The sequence below is a fragment of the Haliotis rufescens genome, unplaced genomic scaffold (assembly GCF_023055435.1).
Source record: "Haliotis rufescens isolate VD_foot unplaced genomic scaffold, xgHalRufe1.0.p SCAF_10, whole genome shotgun sequence".
Classification (NCBI taxonomy): domain Eukaryota; kingdom Metazoa; phylum Mollusca; class Gastropoda; order Lepetellida; family Haliotidae; genus Haliotis; species Haliotis rufescens.
Genome location: NW_025963780.1, coordinates 9,590,156 through 9,609,233, shown reverse-complemented (window position 1 = coordinate 9,609,233; position 19,078 = coordinate 9,590,156). Strand labels below are relative to the sequence as shown.

Here is a 19,078-nt window from a genome sequence, read left to right as displayed (position 1 = left end):
CAGTGACCGAACTGTTTTAGCATCTGCGGGTCCCAAAGGCGCTAAGCTTCCTGAACAGAGAACTCCGCTCGACAACAATTACAGGTTGGCTGTAGACGAAGGGTGGCAGTAGTCGCCGGCAGGGCGAAGATATTCAACTGTACAAGACTACGCCCGACTGCCGATTACGCTGAATGGAGACTGTTCACAAGAATCCATTCTGTGTGGACATATTCGATCTGTATTAAGGCTATTTTTGGCGGCATCATATAAATGTGTTTGCACCGGATTTAACACAGCGCTACCCAACACAGTACCACACTTCCATAAGGTAAAGACATATTCTATACCACAGTTTTAAATTTTGATGTTTTGCTGTATGATGTTTGTTTAAAGTGAGTAAATTAAAACTTATAAATTAACGCATTTCTAGAACAAGGAATTCACATTTTATACTTATTTTCAAAATGGAAATCAAAGCAAATTATATCATGTATTCTAATTGCATTAATTATCCTTAAATTTCACTAAATTAACTTAATTTTCAATATTAAGTTGCAGGATGCTCGGACTGATGTCTATCCGGTCACAAATTGCTGTGAGATTGCATTCACTCTGTCTTCTATAGCTATACCAACAGTATATATTCAAATCAGTAGGCAAACGAGAGTATAATTAAGGCAAAGGGACACAGGGCCATCAGACCATTATCTGACGAGGCTCAAAGTAATCCACATGCATTTAAAAGCCATTTGATTAATTTCACAGATTCCCCCAAACAACGCCACTGTGAATATTCTGCAGCAAAGGATATCATCGTCAACATCGTTTGTGCAGAGGTTTAAGTAACAGCTCACGGCGTGTTGTGGCCCACTTTACCAATGTGTGTTCAATACTCGGAAATGGAGCCGGCGATTTAGGCAGCACCTTTCCTGGAACTAAAACTTGAAAGTTTCTTGTAATTAACCCGACTTGACGTCGCTTGCAAGATGAGACTTTTAATTGGGTAAGCTGGCAGCAGTCTGTGATTTACCCACTGGATGGACAAACGTTATAAAGACAGTCTTTCTGAGTTCCTCACGATCCAAAGAAGAAGCGAGCTGAGCGACTTTGATGTCATTGATGGTTATTTCTATATGGATCAATGACGACAGACCGAGGAGACCCAAGGCGACCTGCAGGTAAGAACATGCTCCTGTGCTTCATTTCTTTCACAGTACTATATGACAGAAGCAATAGCTGAAATAGGATTGAAGAATATGCTATGTTAACGACCAGGCAGTGACTGAAAGAGTTATGTCAAATTAAATAGACGACTGTGAGCACCTGTCAGTGTCTATGTCTACCAGCCGTCCAGATACAACACACTCGCACAGCGTGCTCTTCCCACCAATGATTGACGTCGAGACAAGTGAAGACCTATGTAGATATGGAGACCTAATATGCCACCCGTGAGCACCTCTCATTGAGCATGTACAAGACGTTCAGGCATACACATCCGTGCACACTTTTGTCAATACCGAATGTTTGTTTTAAATGGTTTTGTTTGTTTGTTGTTTAATGTCGGTCTGTAAATAATGGAGTCTGGGGCAAACAATCCAGTGATTGACATCATGGGCATCGATCCCCGCATTTTGGTCACGATGACATGCATCAACCAAGTCAGCGAGCCTGACCACCCGATCCTGTTAGTAGCCTCTTACGACAAGCATAGTCGCCTTCCTTTTACGGCAAACAACGGTTGCTGAAGACCTATTCTAACCCGGATTTGTACGGGTCAGTGTGCCAGACGTTTAGGCATCACGTATATACACCCGTACACCATACACATTTATCAATATCGAATATTTGTTTTTAATGGTTACTTACATCACAAGAAAATACTATATGACCGTAGAAGAGTTATCTTAACGTCTTATTCTTTATAAATTATTACACATCACATTTCTGATAAGTATGGAAAGAGTTATGTGATATAACTCGTATGATATAATTCGTACTCCCTTACATGCGCCCTGTGTGACATAACTCACATTTAGCTTCGCACCCTGTGTGACATTAGTCGTAGTTCCTTACATTCAACACCACGTACTGTGTGAGATAACTCCATCGTATGCCCTTATATCACTCTTCACACACTGTGTGATATAACTCGTATTCCCTCGCATGCAGCCCCGCACCCTGTGTTGTGTAACTCGATGTCTCTCACATTCAACACCACGCCCTGTGTTGTATAACTCTTAGTCCCTCACATTCAACACCACGGCCTGTGTTATAGAACTCGTAGCCTATCACATTCAACACCAAGCCCTGCGTTATATAACTCGAAGTCTCTCACATTCAACACCATGCCCTGTGTTGTATAACTCATAGTCCCTGACATCCAACACTACACCCAGTGTTATATAACTCGAAGTCTCTCACATTCAACACCACGACCTGTGTTATATAACACATTCAGCCCCGCGCCCTGAACTTGTCTTCTAAACAATGGTGTTATACGCCAGAATACTCATGACAGAAAAAACAACATGACATTGATTTTGTAGTTATCATATTGAAATACACTTGTCGCCTTTCATACTATCTTTCCTGGAAAATGTTATCTTAATGGCACAGTCTATTTGAGCGTCTTTGCGGACTTTAAAGTACTAAAATATCTGACCAACATCACTCCGTAAATACCGTCTGCCCCGCCTGTAATCGTCTGGCTCCACGCACCTTGTTCCGGCACCCACTCAACTGATGCACTTTGTCTCTGCCAATATGTCGATGGACCCGTGGGTCGCGATATCGCCTCATCTCTGTGGACACCCACTTGATGACCTGGACAGTGCAGCTTGCTGTGACTGTTGACCCAAACCACGACGGCGTCCAATGTCCATGCATCCCCTCTTTTGGGGAATGTCTTGGTTATTATGAACTCCTACTCTTTTCCCAAACGGTCTATCGAATAGTTTATTTTCTATGGGGTAAGCCTGTGTTTGTACATCCATCCTATTCCTCTATAATACTGTTTCCTCGAAATACCTTTAACCGTTTCCCATTCTTTATTTTATCTCCCTTCTTGCACACTTTATCTTATCTCCTGTCTCCAACTCTATCTTATCTCCCGTCTCCCGCTCTCCATCTTTTCTTCCGTCTCCCACTCTCTTTTGTATCTCTCGTCTTTTACTCTTTATCTCACTTACCGTCTACGACTCTTTATCTAACTACCCGTCTACCACTCTTTATCTCACCTCCCGTCTACCACAATTTATTGAACTTCACGTCTACTACTCTTTATCTAACTTCCCGTCTACCACTCTTCATCTTATCTCCCGTCTACCACTCTTTATCTCACCTCCCGTCTACCACTCTTTATCTAACTACCCGTCTACAACTCTTTATCTCACCTCCCGTCTACCACAATTTATTGAACTTCACGTCTACCACTCTTTATCTAACTTCCCGTCTACCACTTTTTATCTCACTTCCCGTCTACCACTCCTTATCTTATCTCCCGTCTACCACTCTTTATCTCACTTCCCGTCTACCAGTCTTTATCTCACCTCCCGTCTACCACTCTTTATCTTATCTCCCGTCTACCACTCTTTACCTCACCTCCCGTCTACCACTCTTTATCTAACATCCCGTCTACAACTCTTTATCTCACCTCCCGTCTACCACTCTTTATCTCACTTCCCGTCTACCACTGTTTATCGAACTTCCCGTCTTTATCTCACCTCCCATTCACCACTCTTTATCTATCTTCCCGTCTACCTCTCTTTATATCAAACCCCATCTACCACTATTTGTCTCACCTCTCGTCTACCACTCTTTACCTCACCTCCCGTCTACCACTTTTTATCTCACTTCCCGTCTACCACTCTTTATCTCACCTCCCGTCTACCACTCTTTATCTTATCTCCCGTTTCCAACTCTTTGTCTTACCTCACGCCTCCAAATATCTATCTTATCTCCCGTTTCCAACTCTTTATCTTACCTCCCGCCTCCAAACATCTATCTTATCTCCCGTTTCCAACTCTTTATCTTATCTCTCGCCTCCAAACATCTATCTTGTCTCCCGTCTCCAACTCTTTATCTTACCTCCCGCCTCCAAACATCTATCTTATCTCCCGTTTCCCCCTCTTCATCTTATCTCCCGTCTCCAACTTTTTGTCTTACCTCACGCCTCCAAATATCTCTTTATCTCACCTCTCGTCTACGACTCTTTACCTCACCTCCCGTCTTCAAATCTTTATCTCACTTCCCGTCCACCACTCTTTATCAACTTCCCGTCTACCTCTCTTTATCTCACCTACCGTGTACCACTCCATATCTAACTTCCCGTCTACCACTCTCTTCGTAACTTCCCGCTTAACACTCTTTATCGAACTTCACTCTTTATCTCACCTCTCCCTCTACCACTCTTTATCGAACTTCCCGTCTACCACTTTTTATCTCACCTCCCGTCTACCACTCTTTATCTCACCTCCCGTCTACCACTCTTTATCTAACTACCCGTCTACAACTCTTTATCTCACCTCCCGTAAACCACAATTTATTGAACTTCACGTCTACCACTCTTTATCTAACTTCCCGTCTACCACTCTTGATCTCACTTCCCGTCTACCACTCTATCTCACCTCCCGTCTACCACTCTTTATCTTATCTCCCGTCTACCACTCTTTACCTCACCACCCGCCTACCACTCTTCATCTAACTTCCCGTCTACCACACTTTATCTAACTTCCCGACTTCCACTCTTTATCTAACTTCCCGTCTACCACTCTTTATCTCACATCCCGTCTACCACTCTTAACCTCACCTCCCGTCTTCAACTCTTTATCTCACTTCCCGTCCACCACTCTTTATCTATCTTCCCGTCTACCTCTCTTTTTCTCACCTACCGTCTACCACTCTTTATCGAACATCCCGTCTACCACTCTTTATCTCACCTCCCGTCTACCACTCTTTACCTCACCTCCCGTCTACCACTCTTTATCTAACTTCCCGTTTACCACTCTTTATCGAACTTCCCGTCTTCCACTCTTTATCTCACATCCCGTCTACCACTCTTTGACTCACCTCCCGTCTACCACTCTTTATCTAACATCCCGTCTACCACTCTTCATCTCACTTCCCGGCTACAACTCTTTATATCATCTCCCGTCTACCACTCTTTACCTCACTTCCCGTCTACCACTCTTTATCGAACTTCCCGTCTACCAATCTTTATCTCACCTCCCGTCTACCACTCTTTACCTCACCTCCCGTCTATCACTCTTTATCTCACTTCCCTTCTACCACACTTTATCTCACCTCCCGTCTACCGCTCTTTATCAAACTTCCCGTCTACCACTCTTCATCTCACTTCCCGTCTACAACTCTTTATCTCATCTCCCATCTACAACTCTTTATCTCACCTCCCGTCGACCACTCTTTATCGAACTTCCCGTCTACAACTCTTTATCTCATCTCCCATCTACAACTCTTGAACTTGTCTCCTGTCACCTCCAGTTTATCTTACATTCGGCCTCCAAATCTTTATCGCCTCTTTCGTATCCAACTCTATGTTTTATCTCCCGTGTCCTACTCTTTATCTCATATCCCGTTTCCCACTCTTTATTGCATCTCCCGCCCCCACTCTCTATCGTATTTCCCGTCTCATACTATTAATCTTCTCTTCCTAATCCAACCTTTTTTCCCATTTCCCGTCTCCCCGTCTTCATCTTAACTCCCGTCTCCAACTCTTTATCTCATCTCCCGTCTCAAACTCTCTGTCTCATTTCTCGCCTCCCCCTCTTCATCTTATCTCCCGTCTCCAACTCTTTAGCTTATCCCCCCTCCAAATATCTGACTTATCTCCCGTCTCCAGCTCTTTATCTTACCTCCCTCCTCCAAATATCTGGCTTTTCTCCCGTCTCCAACTCTTTATCTTATCACCCGTCTCCCACTCTCTGTCTCATTTCCCGTTTCCAACTCTTTATCTTACCTCCCGCCTCCAAACATCTATCTTATCTCCCGTATCCATATCTTTGTCTTACCTCACGCCTCCAAATATCTATCTTATCTCCTGCATCCCCCTCTTCATCTTATCTCCCGTTTCCAACTCTTTATCTTATCTCCCGCCTCCAAACATCTATCTTGTCTCCCGTCTCCAACTCTTTATCTTACCTCCCGCCTCCAAACATCTATCTTATCTCCCGTTTCCCCCTCTTCATCTTATCTCCTGTCTCCAACTCTTTATCTTACCTCCCGCCTTCAATCATCTATCTTATCTCCCGTCTCCAACTCTTTGTCTTACCTCACGCCTCCAAATATCTATCTTATCTCCCGCATCCCCCTCTTCATCTTATCTCCCGTTTCCAAATCTTTATCTTACCTCGCGCCTCCAAATATCTATCTTATACCCCGTCTCCAACTCTTTATCTTATCTTATCTTCAGCCTCCAACTACATGTATTAAAGTATGCTTTTAAATTATCTTTTTTTCACCCCACTCTTTTTTATCTCATGTCTTACGCTCGTACCTCCTCCGTCTTACTTCCCACCCCGAAGTCTTCAATGTATTTGTTACATGTTACGTATCTGCCTCTTATCCGGATCCCCTGTCTATCTTTACCTCCTCTGTTATACACTTTTCCCTGTACCCTTTCTCCTATTCTTGGTCTCATATCTCTTATAATAATCTCCTCTTCTACTATTTCATGCGTTATATCATTCTTTCATCCCTGAACTGTATAACATCATGTATTTGTTATGAACTGTCTCGTCCCCGGGTTCCCCTTGGATAGTCCTATATCTTTCCCCTGTCTTTTCTCATGTTCTTTCTCCTACCTAATGTTTTTCTCGATAACGCACTTTGACAACGAAAGTTCGAGACCTGTGTATGGACTACCGATATTGGAATAACGGCGGATGACGTCCATATTGTTGACAGTACACTCGGCTCTCATCTATTGTTATGCATTAGTCTGTCACCATAAACAGTCGCTGTATCATTCAGAACGCATTGGAAAATCACTACCAGTGTCACCTCGGCTGCTGACTGTTGAGATTTAAAACAGTCCGAATAGCATCGGGCAACACCGACGAACTCACTTGACAAATACGTGGACAGTTTGAGACAAAAACGCATTTGAGATAACTAACAGTCTGTACAGTACAAGGTACACCCTCAAATACACGGAGTAGCGCACCGAGGTTTCAGATTCTGTAGGACAGGCCTTCTGTCGCTATTCAAGGCATTAACACGCAAATGGTTGTTAACCTTATGCACGAAGAGTCTGATCGTCAACCCACGAGAGGATGTGTATTGTTTACGTATGCATAGTTCTGCTCAAGCTCAATGGCATATGGGGCATGCTAATGCTTGTGTTTTTTAATACATGCCTTTTCGAGCAAAAAGGCAAATTGTGATATTTAGAGGGAAATGTATTTATTGTTATATGGCAGTGTTATTTACTGTTAAACGATGATTGTAACTTTTTTACCCTGTTTCTATTAAGATTCAACAGAAGTTCATTGCATTGTATATTGCAATGTTTAGTTGTGAGGAATGTAGTACTTTTTAATGTAAGCAGTGGTGAGGAAGTTATATTTAGATGCTTGAATTATCCGAAAACTTCCCGTGGGTATCAAGTGTTATGGAAACGTGGAATATTCTGTGGTGTTCTGGCCACACTGGACTAGTCTGACACTGTTGGAAAAGTGCTGGAAAGACAGGCTTCAGCTTATTTGGCGATGGGATTGTGACCAGTGCAACACCTTAAATAGGAAACAAATCAGTACCCAAGTACACTTCCAATTGTTGCAAAGCTAACAAAAGAGCAAGAGTCTATATTTCAAGGGTGGAATATTTTCTCTGATGTTTGTCCAATCTTTGTGAAAATAACAAAAAGCATCAATTCCTGAGATATCATCCTACAACAGGATGGCACCAGCACCAATGCCACTTGCGTCTACTGTAAATTTGAAATATGTTTCAAAGTTTGGTGCTTCGAGAACGGGAGAATTCATAAGAATAGCTTTAATTTTCTCAAAAGCAGCCTGACAATCAGCAGCTGTCTCAAACAAATTTAACTTTTTTGGCTAGCAAATTAGTAGGAGGGGCTACCACATCTGAGAAAGTTTGACAAAATTTATGGTAGTAACCAGCCATACCCAGAAATCTAAAAACTTCCACTTTTGCTTGCACGGGCTGTACTTGACCTTTGACCATGACATGACCTAAAACTTGTACATTTGCCTGTGCAAATTCACTTTTCACTAAATTCACAATCAACTTGGCTTCTGCGACTCTCTTGAAGAAGGTATACAGGTGCTCTTCCGGTGTTCGTCGCACTCAAGGTAATTATTGATGACATCGTCAACGTCGGCTTCGACGCCCTCAAGATTGGCTTTAATGTCATTGACGAGTCGCTGGGAGGTGGCTGGGGAGTTCTTGAGCTCATATGGGATCACTTTGTACTGATAAAGTCCATCTGGAGTCACAAGAGCTGGCACGCTCAGAATGTGGAATCTGACAATACCCCTTCAATAGGTCAGATTTGCTGACATACTTGGCTTGGTAAGATTCAGTTTTAGAAACGGCGTTCACACGTTTCATGTCTGTACAACATCTGTAACTACCACCAGACTACGGCACAAGAATGTAAGGTGAACGCCAGTCACTATTATGATTCCATTGTCTAACATGTATAAAATTTCCATCAAGCCCGCCCTTCATCAAGAAGTGATGTCGTTTCACAGGCACAGCATCATGTTCATCTGCATCAGGACACACTGAATCTGTACGACTAGGTACACCCGTGAACAAGTCAACAAACTCTTGAATTATCTCTGACACTTGATCCTTTTGCTCAGATGACAAATGGCCTAACTTAGCATCCAAGTTAACTAAAACTTCAGAGTTGTTTAGCTAAGGACTAGCATTTTCAGCAATGCCATCACAAAGTTACATTTCTCATCAGTATCACAATCTGATACAATAGCCACAGGAGAAACAGTTGCAACACACTGAGTAGCTACATTGTTATTTCTTTCATGATAATTTCTAATCGTATTGCCATGACAAGCTGTGTCTTTTTACGACGTCCTGGTGTTTGTACAACATGGTCAGAATCACTGACTTTCCTGTCAATAAGATACGGACCATGGTACCTAGCACCAGGGATTGGCATTAACTTTAAGACTTTATCGCCAGGATTGAAATTTCTCTTTCATAATGTACTTTCATTTTGTCCTGGAATTCCTTCAAGTTATCCTTCACAAGCTTTTGAAAGCCTTGTCCGAAATGATGATACTTACTCCATCAAACATCAATTCAGACTCATCATTAAGCCAATGCTCTTTCAAGTAGATGTAGATGGTGCTGTGCAGGTAATATACCACACATTACTCGTGTTAGACTGTCCCTTCACAATATATAGGTTTTACCAAAAACAACTCATGACAGTGTCTCTCCGTAATCTTAACAGCTCTGTGGACATGTAGATGCTGCGTATACAGGTTATACCTCCAGACATCTGTGTTACACTGTTTCCCTCATATCCCATACAGCCCTGTGTTCATGTTAATGATGCAAAACAGGTTATACCACCAGACTATCTGTGTTACACTGTCTCTCGATATTCTTTTGAGTTATGTGTTCATGTAGGTGATGCTATACAGGTGATACCCCTGACTATCTGTGTTCCACTGTCTCTCCATATTCGATACAGCACTGTGTACATGTAGATGGTCCTGGATAGGTTAGAGCCCGAACTATCCGTGTTACAATTGTCTCTTCTATGCGTCACTTGTTGGTGATGGTAGGGCTTTCGATCAACTACATAGCACCTGCTAAGGGTGGAAGTTCCGTCAATCAGATACATAGCACCTGCTCATGGTGGAAGTTATGTCAATCACATACATAGCACCTGCTCATGTCGGAAGTTCTGTCAATCTGATACATAGAACCTGCTCATGTTGGAAGTTCTGTCAATCTGATACATAGGACCTGCTCATGTTGGATGTTCTGTCAATCTGATACATAGCACCTGCTCTTGTTGGAAGTTCTGTCAATCTGATACATAGGACCTGCTCATGTTGGAAGTCCTTCCAATCAGATACATAGGACCTGCTGATGTTGGAAACTCTGTCAATCAGATACATAGCACCTGCTCTTGTTGGAAGTTCTGTCAATTAGATGCATAGCCCGTGCTCATGATGGAAGTTCTGTCAATCTGATACATAGCCCGTGCTCATGATGGAAGTTCTGTCAATCAGATACATAGGACCTGCTCATGTTGGAAGTTCTGTCAATCAGATACATAGAACCTGCTCATGTTGGAAGTTCTGTCAATCAGATGCATAGCCCGTGCTCATGATGGAAGTTCTGTCAATCAGATGCATAGCCCGTGCTCATGATGGAAGTTCTGTCAATCAGATACATAGCACCTGCTCATGTTGGAAGTTCTGTCAATCAGATACATAGGACCTGCTCATGTTGGAAGTTCTGTCAATCTGATACATAAAACTTGCTCATGATGGAAGTTCTGTCAATCTGATACATAGCCCGTGCTCATGATGGAAGTTCTGTCAATCAGATACATAGAACCTGCTCATGATCGAAGTTCTGTCAATCAGATACATAGGACCTGCTCATGTTGGAAGTTCTGTCAATCAGATACATAGGACCTGCTCATGATGGAAGTTCTGTCAATCAGATACATAGAACCTGCTCATGTTGGAAGTTCTGTCAATCAGATGCATAGCCCGTGCTCATGATGGAAGTTCTGTCAATCAGATGCATAGCCCGTGCTCATGATGGAAGTTCTGTCAATCAGATGCATAGCCCGTGCTCATGATGGAAGTTCTGTCAATCAGATGCATAGCCCGTGCTCATGATGGAAGTTCTGTCAATCAACTGCAGATCACCTGCTCATGATGGAAGTTCTGTCAATCAACTGCAGATCACCTGCTCATGATGGAAGTTCTGTCAATCAACTGCAGATCACCTGCTCATGATGGAAGTTCTGTCAATCAACTGCAGATCACCTGCTCATGATGGAAGTTCTGTCAATCAACTGCAGATCACCTGCTCATGATGGAAGTTCTGTCAATCAACTGCAGATCACCTGCTCATGATGGAAGTTCTGTCAATCAACTGCAGATCACCTGCTCATGATGGAAGTTCTGTCAATCAACTGCAGATCACCTGCTCATGATGGAAGTTCTGTCAATCAACTGCAGATCACCTGCTCATGATGGAAGTTCTGTCAATCAGATGCAGATCACCTGCTCATGATGGAAGTTCTGTCAATCAGATGCAGATCACCTGCTCATGATGGAAGTTCTGTCAATCAGATGCATAGCCCGTGCTCATGATGGAAGTTCTGTCAATCAACTGCAGATCACCTGCTCATGTTGGTGGAAGTATCAATCAGCTCCATATCACCTGCTCACTTGGTGATGTTGGTAGGCCTGTTAAAATGGAGCCGTAATAAATACGCTTTTTAATACATGTTATCAACACGGTCATTAATTAGCGAAAGTTTGATACAAGTAAGTCAGCTTACTCAAATTGCATGATGTTGATCAATCTATCAGCTACCCTTGCCCAAACTCTACCCACACAGACAATGTGTCCTACATGCCATGCAACATCATGTTGCCTGGCCTGGGCATCAGACCATGGAGCTTAATCTCCGCTTCCCATAACATTCATTCAGATATACCTGTAATACTCCATGCATATGTAATGTTACAAATTGCCCAGATATTAATGCAATGATTATTTAGTGTGAGGTACACAAGGACGTCTATCTATTTTGTCAAATTACATATAGATTGATATTACATGTTATATGTAAACTTTCAACCAATAAAATATCATGCTTGTATATATGTAAATTTGTTTTGTTGATCATTTTGATGTCCTGAAACAAACTAATGTCACATTACACATCAAAGTAACCAGCAGCCATTAGTTTGGTTAAAGTGGTGATATTTCAGCCGCCCGGACCACACCTGTGAAGGGTATCAGCCCCCAAGACTTTATATAGGTAGCGAGTAATTCATAGCGACGTTCACGCACATGGCCTGGTATATTCAGGCGTGGTGCTGATACTGGACATAGACAAATGTGTACTTCTAGCAGTCGCCCCCAGACATATATTCCAAACCTAGAAACCAACCTATATCCCGGCTTTTGATGTCTTGCAGCTGTTGAATTCATGAGAGGATCGAACATTCGAAGTGTAAGATATTTGCCTCAGCATTTGACGCTATATATAACAGATTCTTTTGAAGTAGCACTATAATCCTTGTACCTTTTATCTACTTATGTCATACCATTCCTTCTTTTTCCTTCTCGCGGTGCATCTATACACATATTTACATCTCATCAGTTTAAAAACCATATTTTGCCAGTAATTGTCTGATCTTGATGACAACATGGTACTGAAATGTCAACATGTATTTTGCTGAAATACACGGATGGCTAAGATTAGGGCACTTATGCACTCGCTGTCAAGAAAAGGCGTAAGGGATTTTTTTTTAATAAAAGAAGTCAATAACATTTCTAATTTATGTTCGGTCAATAATAGGATTGTCAAGAGAAAGTTGCAATTTTTGAATGTTTGGATACAGAGTGTGTTACCTTTCCAACATGTCCTTTTTCAGAAAATATGTCCCCAAAAAACATTATCAATGTTTTGTGTAAAAGCTAATAACCTCACATATTAACGTAAATTACAGCAGTGTTAATAATAATAATACAACCTCTTAAGCATCGCTTCTTCCGGTGAGCTTGGGATCCAATGATAGCGGGTTCGAATCCGAAATTCGTCCTGAATATGATCCGCACTTTATACCTACGAGCGGGTTTTACCAGACCAGTAAAATACGTATGCTTGGACAACAATAACTGAGTTCGGGGTGGTTGGGTATCCTGGTGGTTAGAGCATATGCTTAGTACGTCTAATCCCCGAATTTGATTCTCAACATCGGTACAATGGGTGAAGCCCATACTGGTTGCCCCGCCAGAGAAATGCTTAAATGAATCGTTCACTCTCCACACCTGACTCAAAAACCGGTGACCTCAAGGATAACAAAATCTCTAAGTCTAAGACATAAAGAATAATGTTTGTTTGATTATACAGTGAAGCAGGTGAGACCAAACCTTACAATATATGTTTAATCAAACAGTGAAGCAAATAAAACAGAAACATGTATGTGTGTTTGATTATACAGCGATGCAGGTGAAACACACTGAATGATATATGTTTAATTAAACAATGAAGCAGGTGAAACACACTGAATGATATATGTTTAATTATACAATGAAGCAGGTGAAACACACTGAATGTTATATGTGTGAGTATACAGTGAAGCAGGTGAAACACACTGAATGATATATGTATGAGTATACAGTGAAGCAGGTGAAACACACTGAATGATATATGTGTGAGTATACAGTGAAGCAGGTGAAACACACTGAATGATATATGTGTGAGTATACAGTGAAGCAGGTGAAACACACTAAATGATATATGTATGAGTATACAGTGAAGCAGGTGAAACACACTGAATGATATATGTGTGAGTATACAGTGAAGCAGGTGAAACACACTGAATGATATATGTGTGAGTATACAGTGAAGCAGGTGAAACACACTGAATGTTATATGTGTGAGTATACAATGAAGCAGGTGAAACACACTGAATAATATGTGTGTGAGTATACAGTGAAGCAGGTGAAACACACTGAATGATATATGTATGAGTATACAGTGAAGCAGGTGAAACACACTGAATGTTATATGTGTGAGTATACAGTGAAGCAGGTGAAACACACTGAATGATATATGTGTGAGTATACAGTGAAGCAGGTGAAACACACTGAATGATATATGTGTGAGTATACAGTGAAGCAGGTGAAACACACTGAATGATATATGTGTGAGTATACAGTGAAACAGGTGAAACACACTGAATGATATATGTGTGAGTATACAGTGAAGCAGGTGAAACACACTGAATGATATATGTGTGAGTATACTGAGAAACAGGTGAAACACACTGAATGATATATGTGTGAGTATACAGTGAAGCAGGTGAAAGACACTGATTGATATATGTGTGAGTATACAATGAAGCAGGTGAAACACACTGAATGATATATGTGTGAGTATACAGAGAAACAGGTGAAACACACTGAATGTTATATGTGTGAGTATACAGTGAAGCAGGTGAAACACACTAAATGATATATGTATGAGTATACAGTGAAGCAGGTGAAACACACTGAATGATATATGTGTGAGTATACAGTGAAGCAGGTGAAACACACTAAATGATATATGTGTGAGTATACAATGAAGCAGGTGAAACACACTGAATGACAAGAAGAGGAATTGGTGCCCATGGGGATAACTAAATGCCATACCCCCAAATGTTACATGTATTATATCAGTGAAGAAGTCCTACATGTCTCTCCAACATGGTGTACGTTCAAAGCCACAAATGATTTTTCAGTTTGAATGTATAGCTCACCAAAACGTCATTAAGCAGTATGTTTGAGCTATAGGTGATACACAAGGAATAATCTATGCTTAATCCCTATATAGAGAGTCCCCCTTTATGATGTTGCTGAGGTTTGCGTATAGACTCACACATACGACGAACAAATATGAAATTCATGTCCATATGCTTCAGCAAATTGAAAATAAGATTGGAATAGTTTGGTGTTTTTCTTTTAAGACGCGACGCATGTCACCATATGAACACTAAATTTCCTTCTATGTTTCTCCAAATACTACACAGAGGTTCTGAACTGTTCTCTTCAAGCTTATTGTCTATTCATCATTAATGCTTTGTTGATGTATATAACCAAGATAACTGTTGACGTTTGTTTATTTTTTTCATTATCTGATGGAAATGTCACTGAGGAGATGTCATTAAATCAAGAGCGTATTTGCAAACGATGACATCATTGATTGAACATGACAGAAGATAAAGCATGCTGAATATATCGTTTCGGAAACGCATTGTTAACTTGTTTTCGTCGTGTATGAAAAGTACTAATGTTGTGGGTTGCACTGTTTACTCTATCTTTGGAACTTCATAAAGTCCTCGTTACTCACATCAACACTTTGATAACGACATTTAATGAATCACGAGTCTGTGTTCTCATCTCACGAAGACGAACTTCTAGGTAAACGGTCTGTAATCAAAGTCACAATTTGTTGTGAAGCGATGTGATTGTGTTGACGCTTGCTGCATCTGCTGAGGATATGGAGTGGTTCTTTTTAAACGCATGTTTTAACTCTAACCCGAATCGTTATGCCTCGTTAAGCCATTATGAATATCTCTCCATCACGTAAGACCACCGTATCTAACTCTTTAAATACGACACACTGTGTGATTACTGTTGCTAAATGTGTTCAACAGTACCACAAATCATCTATATACCTTCATAGGATACATTAACACGAATGTGTATTTTGAAAAGGACATATCGCAATGCACAAACACTCGAACGGACTCTGATGAAACATCATTTGACTTGAAATGCTTTGATGAACGACACAAGTGAACATAGGTGAACATAGGTGGTCAAACGTTGTTATTTAGCTTGTCATCCCACTGTTAAATATCTGCATGAGATATTCTCAGCTAAGTACGGTGCAAGGTGCACTGACATAATATCCTGACGCTAAACTGCCAAACGGTTCATTTTCTAACTTGGTAAATGGACAAAGTTGTAACATATTTCATATTCTATTTTGCTTAAGATGCAATGGTTATACTGGACTGAGCTATACTTTTACAGAGCTTTATATCACCTGTCTTGTTAAAATACACGTCTGTTTCTCGAACACTCCCTCACAATTACCGGCAATATCTTCGTAGTGAAATTTCAAACTCTCACAAAAGCATTATTTATCGTTTATTCAAATTGGCTTTAACACTATTTGTATTTTCGATTATCATGCCACCGCCTGCAGTATGAAACAGGAAGATGGAATGACATCCAATTCATGAACGAATCTGTAACTTGTGTGATGAAAATGATGTTAGAGACTACCTTTAGTTGTAAATACTTAGATAATTAAGTATCATTTTTGTGGCATTGAGAAGTTGGTGTGATGAACAAAAGAGATAATTCTGCTTGATAACGGTGTTAGTAATTTACACCGAAACGTCGCACTCGTTGTAAAAAAGAAGTTGTATAACCATAGAACTATCTCCCTAGTTAATGTGTACAGAACAGTGTCAGGTTTGTTGTGTAACGCCAGGTACATAATGCCGACATCTTTTTTGTTATCTTCCACAGAATGCCATCGCCCTATTATCTGTTGGCTCCTTGATCACAAGTACAGGATTAGATGTCAACATCGCCTGGAAATACCAAAAGGTCTAGGGGAAACTCAATATCTACTTTCTGTGATTACGAGGCTCTCGCACTTCATTAAACCGGAAGTTATAGCCTCCCCTGGATTGTGTGAACTATCTTGGGATTAGGAAATTCCCTTTTCCGGTCACAGATTCATGAATTGTTTATAGTTTATTGTCAGTAATGTGATTTATTTGATGTATGAAAACTTCGCACGAAGAGGATCAGATAGAATAGTATTGTGCGTGACCCATATAACTCGCTGAGCTGTGTGCCTGATTGAACCCCACTGAGATGAATATGGCCATCTTCCTACCATCCTCTATTTTATGCAGTTCAGTTCTTCTTTTCGTCTTGACACTCCCAAACTCTGTTACCATGACAGCGACAATGGTAAGCATTAATGTTTGTTGCGGACTTACAAAGGTAAATATCATTTAATGTTCTTTACGAATTAAACTTAAAATTCGATGTGCAACTGTGATTGTTCTTACCTATCAGGGGCGGTCGGGTAGCCTAGTGGTTAAAGCGTTCGCTCGTCACGCCGAAGACCCGGGTTCGATTCCCGACATGGGTACAATGTGTGAAGCCCATTTCTGGTGTCCCCCGCCGTGATATTGCTGGAATATTGCTAAAAGCGGCGTAAAACCATACTCACTCACTCTTACCTTTCAAGAAACTTTACGGTAATCGAGTACCATGCATTTTGTAATGTTAGAAGCTGGTGTGGAATGCCGAATAGAGACATCTAGGATTAGAACTACTCTTGACAATAAATAGGTATCTGTGAGATGACTGTTCTGCGTTGGGAGGATCAATCAGAAACTTTAGTTTGAATGGAAATCATTTACATTGAAGCTCGAGACTAGCTGTGTTCAGAATATGAGTTAACTATTTTTTGATAACCATTGTGAGTAAGAAAACATGTATGCGGATTCCATTTCAGATCATTATGGTTATTCTTCGAACAGACGTTTCAGAGGTCGCATATGAATACGAATATAAACTTAGAGCAGAATCAATAATGTACAGTCAAAAGAGTAACTTTTATATAATTGTCTACCCGACAGCGTCACTCATGCCTTCTGGTGATACGATCAAGTACCAGGGTCCCTCACTGTGTTTCCATGTATATGTGTATTTTAAATGTCCCTTTTCTGTCCAGGATGACCCAGCTAGCAAGCAGCGGTTTAGGCTGGTCATGGCCAATATCACCTGCCAGAAGCGGATTGCCAACACGAGCGTCCCTTCAACAGGTGAGTGAATGCAATGTGATGGTATTAGCAGGATGGTGAGTGTGTGAGCTGGAAGTGTATGTGTATGTGTGTGTGTATGTGTGTGTGTTTATGTGTGTGTGTGTGTATGTGTGTGTGTGTGAGTGTGTGTGAGTTAGTTGATGGGAGGCTGAATGGAAGTAGAGGTGAGTGAGTGAGTGAGTGAGTAAGTGAGTGAGTGAGGGATGAAGAACTTGGATGCTTTCACCAAAGTTGTCGGCGTCGACGATGTGTCGTCACTTTAAGCTGGGACGCCGTGGTATAACCGAACTCTAACATTAGAGTGAAGTCAATCTTATTACACAAATACAACTTATCAATGATGGTGTTAATCTGTACACTGTTCATATGTTAATATGTGTTAACATGTGTGTTTCAGGCATCCACTGCAACATGACGTTTGACAAAATCATGTGCTGGCCTTACACACCTGCAGGAACTGTTGCTAGGCAACCTTGTGCTGACTACGTCAATAACTTCATCACCACGGGTAGGTAGGGATGATCTAGATCGATTCTTACGTATCTCCAATCTGTTCTCTTCTGTTCTAAACATTTCGATGGAAACCCATGACCCCAAATGTATACAATCAACCCCTTGTCTGAACCCCACTTATTAGGAACCCTGACCTCTGGGCAGTGTGAACGCCTACTCGTTCATGCTGGGTTATTTTCAATTGGAACGCCACTTCTCGGACTTTTGGCGTTTCACTACACTTTATGTTCATCCTATGTAGGTTACTGAAGATCGGGTACGTATCATCTATAGCCCGACTGATGGTGTTGACATAGCTGAACCTGCTGAGTACCACTTGTTTGTCTTTTCCAGACTGAAACCAATAACTGCGATATTTTGACTTCTTTGATGGGCATTTAGAAGTTGGAGTACTAAGTAAGGATAAGAATTCATGGATGAACAACATGTTTATTACAATTAAGAGCGACGTTTCGGTGTAGGTTCTGACACCGTTATCAGGCAGGTGATATACAGAGTGTGAAACATCTAGGCCCCCCAAAACCCGAATAAAAGAATATCAAAGCTCAGTCTCCAAAAATGACTCTAAATCAGCTCTATTCGACCACATCCGTGACAACCCAAGCCATAGCATTCAGTGGGAGAGAGTCACAGCCCACACCACCAACCTCAAAGACTTCAAGATCAGGAAACTACAAGAAGCCATCAACATCAAAACAATGACTAGATATTGTTTGTTTAAAATGTATATTAGTTTTTTTACACAGAAGCGGATCATCCGTTACACAAAAATGAAAATAATCCACCAAACGTAACATGGGCTGTTTATCAGTTGTATTTATATTAGAAAAGGATTGTTTGATGTGGTACGACGCTCGGATCTTTGTTTCTCTGAACACATGCTTGTAGTTCAAGGATTGCATTGCGAAAGAGGTACGCAGACCTTTGTCCAGTGTTGTAAAGTGTTTGATGAACATGTTGTGTTG

At 41.2% G+C, this 19,078-nt stretch overlaps 1 protein-coding gene across 4 annotated transcripts in view; it reads left to right on the top strand.

Moving 5' to 3' along the window:
* LOC124116206 (parathyroid hormone/parathyroid hormone-related peptide receptor-like) overlaps nt 1–19,078 on the top strand; it is a 141,673-nt gene that overhangs the window by 99,089 nt on the left and 23,506 nt on the right. For all 4 annotated transcript variants that reach the window (XM_046477461.2, XM_046477462.2, XM_048386750.1 and 1 more), the window contains exons 2-6: nt 4–310; nt 748–1,160; nt 16,285–16,737; nt 17,510–17,600; nt 17,998–18,108. In XM_046477461.2, coding sequence (XP_046333417.1) covers nt 16,639–16,737; nt 17,510–17,600; nt 17,998–18,108 — 301 coding nt within the window. In that variant the 5' untranslated portion in view covers nt 4–310; nt 748–1,160; nt 16,285–16,638. The remainder of the gene's footprint in view (nt 1–3; nt 311–747; nt 1,161–16,284; nt 16,738–17,509; nt 17,601–17,997; nt 18,109–19,078) is intronic.